At 41.7% G+C, this 11,735-nt stretch overlaps 1 protein-coding gene across 1 annotated transcript; it reads right to left on the minus strand.

Annotated features, from left to right (window-relative positions):
• Positions 1 to 1,593: 1,593 nt before the first annotated feature.
• On the minus strand, positions 1,594 to 2,103 carry LOC139070675 (uncharacterized). Its single transcript, XM_070553362.1, has one exon. The coding sequence runs from the start codon at positions 2,101 to 2,103 to the stop codon at positions 1,594 to 1,596; it is 510 nt and encodes a 169-aa protein (XP_070409463.1).
• Between the last annotated feature and the right edge of the window lie 9,632 nt (positions 2,104 to 11,735).

Consider the following 11,735-nt stretch of genomic DNA (forward strand, 5'->3'; position numbering starts at 1 on the left):
TACGGTTGGACTTTGGACAGAAGGTTCTCATCTGGGAACCTAACCTGCTCCAGTGCTTTTGGGTTTACACCTGTTGCCATGGAGACAGACACAGATGGATTAACAGTATCTGTTACCATTGTAATGTTTTGTAAGTTGTCACAATTAATAAACTGTCAATAAAGTATGAAAGCTGTTCAACAAAACATAATGTTCCATAAATCCTTAATATTATTTAACCTTTAATATTCGATTGACTCTGGACATGGGTAATTTGGGTTGCAAGGGAACCAACACACATAATTAATAATATAGTTTATAAAAATCCATTTATTACCTTATTTCTATGACTAATGTTTATACAGAATAACTGGAGGTAAATGACAAGATAACGGTGGCTGAGACAATACCAAACTCTAATGAAACATGATCTTGGATGTTTTTAAGAGTCTAATAAGGTGTTTTAGGAAGGATGTGATGTCTGGGATTATAAAAACAAACTTGCTGAATTTAGTGATGTTTGATTAGTTATTAAATTATTTATTACCCATCCAACGCAATGGAGCAGGTCTATGGTACCAGTGGTGAGAGTTCCTGGAAGATCCAGCTGGCAAAGCAAAGTTGGCTCGACTAGGACAACGAGTGGATTGACTTTTGGGGTGGTCAAAGGTCGTAGGTCCCTTGAATCGATCCGGCCGTTCTGGGATACTCTCTGGTGTAGAAGCTCATGTCTGCTGGAGGCGGTAGGGTTGTTCTGGTGAAGTTGTCACAGGTTAAAACAAATAATGGTTGTTTGGTTCTGGAAAAGGGTGTTACAATGCCACTAAAAATGTTCTATTGTGAGATCTGGCTTGATCTCACAAGAGGTGTTCATTTAGCATTGTGGCTGGAACTCCTGAACGAGATCGTGTCTCTAACTTTTAAGGTCCATGTTGGACCAACCAGAGAACAGGAAAAACGTAGGAGGTGTTACCAAAGTCCTCTGATATCACATCTTTCCTGAGACACTTATAAGACTATTTTGCTCACTACATGGTCTAAATATGATATAACTGTTCTTGTTAATGTACTGATATTATGTGACATGATGGATAATACAATCATCAAGTAGATTAGTCTGGTGTAATTAAGATTCAAAAGAATGCATTTCAACAATAAAAAGTTATTTTGATTCTTTATTATTGTCAAGCAATCGAGGTTTTTTAAATTCACTTTAGATAAAACATTCATTGTTCTATGATTGTAATTGATCAGTAAAGTGAGAAAAATGGAATAGAAAGAATATGATTCTTTATTAAGGCTAAGAGTCTTCTGAAGGAGACATCTTGTGACTTGCAGCAGAGAGGATTTTTATTACGGCTGTTCCCCCAGCCCCAGGTCAACACACACGTGTCATGTTTTGATGCCTTGGGTGTGAGAATGTGTTGCCCAGGTGGCAAGGGCATAAATAGAGCATTTGCTCTGGTTTAGAAAGTGCACAGTTGACCTTGACCACACTGATGACCTTTAGGCATGCACTGCCTTTCTTACACTACACCATGGAGATAGGGACAGGTGGCTCAACAGAGTCTGTTACCATGGAGACAGAGGCAGGCGGGTTTAAAGCATCTGTTACTATGAAGACAGAGACGGGGGGTTAACTGTGTTTGTCACCATGGAGGCAGAAACAGGTGGGTTAACAGCATCTGTTACTATGGAGACAGATACAGGTAGGTTAACAGCTTCCGTTACCATGGAGGCAGAAACATGTTGGTTAACTGCATCTGTTACTATGGAGACAGAGACAGGTGGATTAACAGCATCTGTTACTATGGAGATAGAGGTAGGTGGGTTAACAATGTCTGTTACTATGGAGACAGAGACAGGTGGGTTAACATCATATGTTACTATGGAGACAGAAACAGGTGGGTTAACAGCATCTGTTACCACGGAGGCAGAAACAGGTGTGTTAACAGCACCTGTTACTATGGAGACAGAGGCAGGTGGGTTAACATCATATGTTACTATGGAGACAGAAACAGGTGGGTTAACAGCATCTGTTACTATGGAGACAGAGACAGGTGGGTTGACAGCGTCTGTTTCCGTGGAGTTAGAGGCAGGTGGAGTAACAGTGTCTGTTACCATGGAGATAATGACAGGTGTGTTAACAGCATTTTTTGTGTGTTTATTCTGTGTGTTTTTCCTAACTGCTTTACTTGGATTTATTTTAACACAGAAAAAAGTTGTTTTACCTTTTATGCTGGTGTTTCGAACACTACTGAGCTCTTCTTCAGAGCTGGTCGTTGTTGGCGGTGTCACTTCCTCATCCGTTTATCTGCGGGCACCAGAGGACAGTGTCGCCATCTGCTGCCTGTGCTCTCCTTGCCGATGAGTTAAGTTAACAGCATCTGTTACCATGGAGACAGAGACAATTGGGTATAAAATATAGGTTTAAACCAGGCTTTTGTTTAATTATCTCTTGAGTGGAATTACTAAACATTTTAACACATTCAAAGAGATGGGTCAGAGGAAGCAGCAGAGGCTCAAGACTTTTTTTTCATGTTCTTATTTTAAACATTTTGGCTTCATATAATCATTAAAATATGTTCTACAACTAAGATCATCTCAGGATTCCAGAGAGACTACAGAACAGCTTTCTCTTTTACATATCTCTCCGCTGACCTGATTTTTTGAGATAAGGTTGGCTCCAAAGAGAACATGTGAACCTGGCAGAAGTTTTTAATCACACAACCTCTGCTCAGTCTCCTCCCACCTCTGCTCCCCGTGCTCTGTGCTGTCTAATCAAACACACAGATCAGATCAGACCCGACAGCCCTGTGTTGGAGTCCTGCTCCATGTCAAACTTTCTCTCCTCTAAACACAGGATCATTTGAGTGAAAAGCATATGTATGTTCATCTGCTGCGTGACTTTGAGGGAACTGCAGACATCTCAGACCACAGAGGACTGGTTTTAAACCGAGCAGCCATCTGTCTGTCTCATCTCTGAGGTTTTCTCAGCACTTCAGGGCACAGCCGGTGGAGGATGGATGGCCAGGGAGTCAGCCTCTTCATGACACGCAGGGACAAAAAGAGTCCCTGAAAAAAAAGATAAGGATAAGAATTTGCCCAACTGGGTCCATTGAGACCAGGACGAGCTCTTCAGACAGCAGAATAAGAGAAAACACCAAATTTAAGATATCAGGAGTCTTTTCAAAGCGACGTTGATTAAAATTTGCCAAACTGTATGATTTCTAAAGCAAAAAATAACTTTTAGATAAAATAACCGAACATCTCAAGTCAGACGGACTCCTTACCCTAATGTTGCTGAAACTGATCTAGAGACAGTTTAATAAAATATCACAAACATAAAGATTCTTGTTTTTTCACAAGAAAACAAACTTTTGTTGACTGTTTTTATTATTTAGCAATTTTCTTCATCACATTTGAAAGCAGCATTTTGAACTCAGAGAGACAGATGGTGGTGGTGGTGGTGATGGTGGTGGTGGGGGGTCTGATGGATTCAGTAATTTTACTACATTTAGTTTTCGATGCACCACTTCCTCTGAAACCCACCCTTCCTCCTAAGGAAGTAAGGAGGCCTTTATGGAGCTGAAAAGAGAAGGGAGGAGCTGTGGAGGAGCAACAACTGCCGTCCATCGCTAAGCTGACGTGACATGAAACCTTGATTGGAGCTTTATTGCTCTGTGCCGATAACCTCGGGGAACGTCGGCTCACCTCAGCACAGGAAGTGATCAGCACAAGCCTTTCCTGCTAATTGAGGAGAAGATAAAGGGTTGCGCGGCCGGGCCGCAGCCCGACAAATAACACAGACATTTAGGAGGTGGACGGGCCCAGCAGCGGGGACCCCTTTGTGTCGGCACAACTCGAAGGAGATCAGCCACTGGGTGTATGTGTGTGTGGGGGGAGGGTCTGCTGGACTAATCCCAAAGGAACAAAGTGGGATTATCAGGTTCCCAGCTGCATGGGGCTATTCCTCCTATAACGTCATTAGATGGCATTAAAGCGCACTGCTTTTCTTTCTCTACATGCAAGTTAAAAGCTGAGCGAGCCTGCAGGAGATCAGCTCTCTCCAAGGTCTAATTGACAAACCAGGACGACTGATTGCCAAAGAAGTGATGTTATCCCCGCCGGCACTTTGAGCGCCAAACAAGAGAGGCACAAAAAGGATTAGTAACGCTGATAGGTGCAGGCAAAGAGAGGGGGCTTTAACTTCCTCCTCAGGAGGCTTCTTTAGTTCAGATTAAGATATGTAGGAATGCGTTGCAGCACCAAACCGCTGATCTACTCACATCCCACCAGCCGATAATCTGGCTCTGAATTCCACCCTCTGGTTGTGAGGCGGTGCTGACTTTGGTTACGACTAAATTATGACAAAACTTAAACAGCAGAGAAATCCCTGAAAAGCACCATTCCGTGAATTCACTCAAACCAGAACATCAGCTCATGTCATCTTGAGTCACAGCGAGGAGGATAGAAGGACAACTCTGCAGAAAGAACATTGGAATCCACCTGCTGACCCAACAGAGCCCCCTTCAGCAGCAGTACCCCACAGTAGCACCTCAGCGGTGTCCTACATGGTTCTGGAGAAGTTCTGGTCCACTCTTCTTACCGATGTCGCTTCAGTTCAATCAGCTTTGTAAGAGTCGAGTTCTGATCTGAACTTTGACTGGACCACTGCAGCACTTTGGTTCTGTTGTAGACCTGCTGCAGGGATTTCTGTAATTTCTTTGAATGTTGACCTTTGACCTCAGGGGTGTCGTCCCCTGGAAGATAATCATCTGCCTTTTATTGATCAATTAGTACCTGTGCTCGACAGCCTCGCCTGTGTAAGTGTGCCCCAGGGCAGCTGTGGATATCATAGCTTATCACCACCAGTGTGTGAATGAGTGAATGATTCACTGTTGTGTAAAGCGATGTGGAGCCTTCGACTCAGAAAGGCACTACACTAGTGCAGGTCACTTATTATGTAATAGCTTCTGACCAGTACAGAAACCATTGTTGTGCCCGAACGCGTTCATTGAATGATCGTTCGTGAATTTTTTCGTTTTTTTCGTGAATGTGAACTGAACTCGTTCGTATTTTGCCTGACAAATGTAAAAGTGAGTGTGTTCTTCCTGGCGTACGTCAACGGGTTTATGAACGCATTCTTTCGCCGTTTTAGCTCCAGATCTCCACGGAGCTTTTCCGGAGCTAAAGCCTAGCTAAAACATCCTGTTAACCATAGAGTTTATAAAAAAAGTAGAACCCGCAAATGCGGCCAAACATAGGCAGTAGTGGTAGGTGCGGCGTCTACTCTTCTACGTCTATGCTGTGTGTAGGAGTCAAAGTTCATTCAGAAAAATTGAAAAAAGGGGACTTAACTGAAAGATTATTCATTTTTTAATGTTTTGCACTTTTAATATGTTTAGTTTGCTACCTCAGCCTGCTTCCTAAGATTGTTTAATAATTTCCCATAAAAAACTGTTCAAATAATGTTTTTCTCATGTTAGTGAGAACGTACTGTAGGGTAAAAACTGCAGCTGGGTATGAGTGTGGACTGAACGGGTGCCAACTATTGGAAGATTAGTTCATAAGATATATATATATATATATATATATATATATATAGGAGAAAAAAGAACTATGAACTGATTCGTTTTTGGAACAGTGAACATAGTTCAAAATTATTATAATTATGAACTAAGAAACGAACTAGTTCAATTTAAAATGTATGAACTGAACTTTGAACTAGTTCGTTTTTCAAACGAACTTTCCCAACACTGCCAGAAACTCTGAACTCCTAGAGACGGTGAGGATGAACTCGGGTTATCACTGGTTCTGGGATTTAGTCTGTTTTTCTGTTTCTAAGCAGTAAAAGGTTGAAATGCGTTGTTGATTTGAGAATTTAGGAGATTTTAAGATGCCTAACCCGGATGAGGACCAGATTGTCTCCTGTTTTAATAACGAAACAGGAAAGCTCTCTGTAGCGGTTTCAAAATAAAAACAAAGAGACTGTTACTGTGAAATCTGTAGAACAAATGTTGTCTCTGCATCTATATTTCTACTTTAAATGTTGTTTGAAATTTTCTTCAGTTTTCTGACACCTCTGCATGTAATGTTGCAAAGGTTAATGTGATGAAATTCAAACAGTTGTGTAGAAATCTAATCCTGCAGAGACAACCACGACCTATTTGCTCCTGCGTCCACTCCAAACTCCGCGCTGGAATAACTCCACCTTGTGTCTCACTCGAGCCCCCGTAATCGCAGGCTGTAATTAAAGGATGATTAAGAGGCTGGAGCTGGATGAATGGGAGCCTAAATAGTCTAAATACCCCATGCTGCTCTGCTGTTGGACGCAGCGTGGATGACTTAATTGATTCAGGCTAATCAGCGGTCAGAATTAAAACTGTCACAGTTGTCTGGGAGAGGCGAGAAAGGGGGGAGGAAAGTGAGAGGAAATGAAGGAGGAGGAGGAGAACAGAAGGTTGAAAAGACGATGTTCGAGGAGAAGGAGGAGGAAGAAGAGGAAGGATGTGTGTTATTGTGGAGGGAAGAAGCAGCTCGGCAGAAGGCGTCTCGGATCATCCTGCATAAATTAAAGAAACACACACTCTGAAACACATTGGAGGATATTAAAGGAACAGTTTGTCGGACAATTACGTGATACGAGGACCCATTAATGCCCAATGTGGCGGCCATGACACTTGTGACTCTCAGCCCTGAAATTCCAGCTCCTCCCAAAGTTTTGTTTCCTCTTAACATCTCACGTGCTTTTCTGACATTTGACAGTGAAAACAGAATAGTTTTCTAAATGAGCTTTTTGTTTGTTCTGTCTCTGGAGAGCTGATTCTGTTGCAGCTCAGGGGGATCTACAGGCAGTGTTGGAAAAGTTCGTTTAAAAAAACAAACTAGTTCAAAGTTAAGGTCATACATTTTAAAATGAACTAGTTCTTTCTTAGTTCAGATTTTTTTTATTATGAACTAAGTTCCAAAAACGAACCAGTTCATAGTTCCTTTTTCTCCCATGTATATATATATCTTATGAAATAATTTTCCGATAGTTGGCACCCGTTCAGTCCACAATCATACCCAGCTGCAGTTTACCTACAGTACATTCTCAATAACATGAGGAAAACATTATTTCAACAGTTTTTTATGGGAAATTATTAAATAATCTTAGGAAGCAGGCTGAGATAGCAAACTCAAAGTGCAAATATTAAACGTTCAAAACATAAAAAAAATGTATAATCTTTCAGTTAAGTCCCCTTTCAATATTTCTGAATGAACTGTGACTCCTGCACACAGTGTAGACGAAGAAGAGTAGACGCCGCACCAACCGCTACTGCCTACGTCTGGTTGCATTTGCGGGTTCTACTTTTTATAAACTCTATGGTAAACAGGATGTTTTAGCTAGGCTTTAGCTCCGGAAAAGCTCCGTGGAGATCTGGAGCTAGAACAACAAAAGAACGCGTTCATAAACCCGTTCATGCACGGCAGGACGAACACATTCAATTTTTCGTTCATCAGGCAAAATACGAACGAGTTCAGTTCACGTTCACGACAATAAATGAATGAATTCACGAACGATCATTCAGTGAACGCGTTTGGGCACAACACTGTCTATAGGATAGTGAAGCCCTCTGCTCAGCTGAAAAGTGCATTTCTCACTGTGGTTCGTGGACCAGCTGTTGGCAAAGAGAAATTTGGTTTTCCTGGCCGATTCTGAAAGCATGTTAGAGGGATGAAGCTGCAGAGAGGGGCCACAGTCCTGGATCTGTTTTGCTGTGGAGAAGCAGGAGGAGGGATATGATGCTATTGTGTCCTTTTTGTTATGGATGCTCAGGAGTTTTTTCCACAGAATCCACATCTCTGGTTCACTTGATCTACACCAAAGATATTAGAATAGCTCCAGTGTTTAACGTAGAGAACTGCGTGGGTGACGTTTGTCACAGTGGATGTTATATCTGTGATCACCCAGCATTAGGAGGTGTGTTTGGTAAACACTTGGATGGGACAAACAAGATGAGCATCTACTGCAAACATAAAATGAGGTGCTTGAGTTTGTGGCCCCATTTCTGATGTTTTAGGATGTTCAAACAAAAATCATTTCAGATATTTTTTCTGTTAAAGGTTAAAAGTTTGATTTAACATGCAGACTGAACGTGAAAACTGTTATCAAATCCTATTTGCTTTACTTTACTTTATTTACTACTTAACCGCTGATAGATAATGTGGCTGGTATGACTCTTCACTGGCAGCTCCTTGGCCCTTGCTCCAGGCCAGACACTCCTCATGTGTGCGCTCCTCCTTTGTGCAGACCTCTGTGTTCTTCTCCTCACCCACTCCAGGCCAGAGGAGCGAGCGAGATATTGTAACCAATCCAGGCAATGGCCAAGAGCAGTGCCCAACGTCCCCTGGCTCTATCTGGAGCACGCACAGGACGCCATCGCGCTACCTGAAGGTGAACGAAGAAAGCCCCAAACTCATCCGCCCCTGTTGGTCTGATGGAGTGGCAGTAATCAGGAATAACACCTGCCCTGGTGAGCCATACATAGGAAGCCACCAGGACTCTGATTGACCAACTCCCTAATGAAGGGAAAGATGCAGCAGGTGGAGCGATTCACTCCACGCTGCCACGTTAGCATTAGCAACCCCACCACGTGGTGGAACATGTTCAGGCTTGTGTTATTTGTGGAGATAAAACATCAAAGTTGCATTTTGAGCCAAGAGAGAAGAACGAATGGAGGCAGCGGAAGAGTTGTAGTCATGTTAGCCAATTAAAGGTGAGACATTTGCATTTCCTGAATATTGAATAAGACTGTCAATATCCAACTCCAACAACTTTGACTAACATCTACTTCCTGAAACAGGAGTGTGAGAGCTTTTTCCACAGAAAACTCACAAAACATTCATTTGTACTTGAGACTCAACAAGTGTATTGAAATAGTACACTCTCGCTAAAAATATAGAAGAAGATGGCAAGAGGAAAAGATCAGTTCTGGTGCAGATCAGACACTGTAATTATTGTTCTTATTATGATTATTACTATTATTAATAATATTACTATTATTATTATTATTATTATTATTATTATTATTATTATTATTATTATTATTATTATTATTATCATTATACATTTACATCTATTTTAGTTTTGTTTCGTATTTTCAGCAACAATTTTGCTTTACTGACTAATATCACAGTGGAAACTCTAATCTCAAAATATTTCCATTCCCCCTGGCTGAAGAAACCCACATTCAGATCCAGGTTGTAACTCGGAGCATCGTGTTATTTTTAAGTACGTAAAGACTTTAAGCAGCTTATTTAATTGGCCCTTAACATGTCTGATTCTCCCTGTTGCTCATTTAGAGATAGTTTTCTTTCTGTGTATCACTTCTGATTCATTTGCAGTTTTGTCACACTGTCAGAAGTGGGGGCGTCGACTTCGCTTCCACTGCGGGTCTGAAACATGTTGCTGTGACATATTTTATCGCGCTGCCATGCCAAACACACGCCAACGAGCGGCCATTGTTTTTCACGCTGCTCAGCTCTTTCACAGGAGCTACTTTGTTGTTGATGAAGTAATCTGCAGGTTGGTGGTGAGTTACGTTCAAAATTTTTAACGTGTTTAAGAATTTGTTCTGTTCAGCAGGTTAAAGGTCAGGGATGGCAAAACAACCGATTAGACGTTTAAAGGCTGTTGTGAGCTGCTTTTAACAGTCTTGTGAGAATTTTGTGCTTTTAACAGACTCAGGTTCAACAACTCTTTTGTACGTTCATTCTGGGTTTATGTTTGTTATACATTTTCTTGTTTTTTTTTTCACACAATTTAGTAACTTTCTTTTTTACCCGACATGTTTCAGCAAGTATCTCTAGCCATCATCAGAGATCCCCTGTGTTGGTGGCACCATTTCCTTTTATGAATACAAAGCGCATTAAAAACCTGAAGATACCCAACATGGGCAAAACAAAAAGAAAAACTACAAACAACAGTAGAAAAGATAAACGGACCAACAAGAAGAACCAGGAACACAGAAAGACCAGAACTAAAACCAGTAATAACTCTTCCATATATAAAAGGCACAACAGAAAGAGTTTTTTGGTGTCTTTTGTCCTTGTGGTGTTGTGAGAATGTGTGTTTGAGTGTATTTTATTGTGGTGTCAGACCCCAGGGAGAACCGTTACTGTGTGAAGCAGCAGCTAATGGGCACATAATGAATAAATCAAATAAAATTTCTGAATGTAAACTTTTTTGATTTACTTTTACTAATTTATCCGGCAAAATATCTTATGATTTTAGTGTGTGCATGCGTGCCTGCGTGCATGTGTGTGTGTGTGTGTGCATGCGTTCATGTGTGTGCATGTGTATACGTGTGTGTGTGCACATGCGTGCATGTGTACATGTGTGTGCGTGCCTGCATGCATGCATGAGTGCGTGTGTGTGCACATGCGTGCCTGTGCATGTGTGTGTGTGTGTGTGCATGCATGAGTGTGTGCACATGCATGGGTCTGTGTGCATGTGTGACGGTGTGAGCGTCCTGTCACTGTATCCCAATTTGATCATGCACCCTGGCTACTTGGCCAAGGGGATGTCCCTTTGGCTGACTGGGTAGTATACATGACTCTCACCTGGGAGAGAATCCCGCCCGGGCCCTCATTTCTCCATCTTGCCGCACATGTGTGCCTTTGTGTGTGTGTGTGTGTGTGTGTGTGTGTGTGCATGTGTGCTTTTGTGTGTGTGCACATGCGTGTGTGTGTGTGTGTGTGTGTGTGTGTGTGTGTGTGTGTGTGTGTGTGTGTGTGTGTGTGCTAAAGCAGCTGCTGCCGTTCGGTCTCCACTGACGTTTCTGTGGTTTGGTTAAGGATGGAAGCCAAGCTGCAGGTACAGATGGTCAACAGGAGACAGTTACCAGAAACACACCCCACAAATCCTGCTGCCACATTAAACTCACTTCAAGCTGTAAAAAATATCAAATAATGTCAAATTGGATGAATTTGTCCTCGATTTCTTTGCAGCTATAGAAGATTTACATGAACAGGATCAAAACCCTCAGTCTTGATATAAGTTAATCAGCCCACAGTGATGGATACCAACTGAAAACACAAACCATAAACAAACAAACAAACAAACACAATTAAGTTAGACTACAAAACAAGTAAACATGTAAGAAGAAAGCTAATAAATCAGTCCAGTTCTATTTTTCCCACTTGGAGAAATTTGGTGCGCAGCAGCAGTCAAAAGAATATGAACGATAAATGACGCAGTGTGACTCTACCATTGACTCAGTTTGTCACCCCCTAGTGGCTGGCTTCAGTATACGTGTGTAGCGCGCCTGACTTTACATGAATGACTGTTACATTTCCATTTCTGGTCATGTTTTCTGCTGTTGATTCAGACATTTGTGACCTTGCTGCTGTTTAGGTTTTTCATTGGTTCTAATGCATTTAGTCATTTTTAGTAAATGGATGTTTAGCAAATCGCAATGATTGCATGTAGGTGAGTAGGTCTCCACAAACGAATACACTGAGTTTCCAGACCTTGGCTGACACACAGACGTACAAGTTCACACATGCAGGTGTGGTCTGTGTCACACACTCATCATGATGTCCCTAAAGGTATACATTAACTGCGTTTAGAGTCTTCTGGGAGCTAGTTAACCAGCAGCCTGAGGGTCATAATTAGTGAGACTAAACTCCTGCCTCACTCAGTAAACAAAGTAAACAAACAAAGAAACACAGCTGTGACTTTTGTGGAAATGAAAACTGATGAAAGGTTC

The sequence above is a fragment of the Nothobranchius furzeri genome, chromosome 1, assembly GCF_043380555.1.
Source record: "Nothobranchius furzeri strain GRZ-AD chromosome 1, NfurGRZ-RIMD1, whole genome shotgun sequence".
Classification (NCBI taxonomy): Eukaryota; Metazoa; Chordata; class Actinopteri; order Cyprinodontiformes; family Nothobranchiidae; genus Nothobranchius; species Nothobranchius furzeri.

Coding starts and splice junctions, on each gene's coding strand:
- LOC139070675 (XM_070553362.1), bottom strand. CDS start 2,103: ATGGTAACAGACACTGTTACTCCACCTGCCTCTAACTCCACGGAAACA.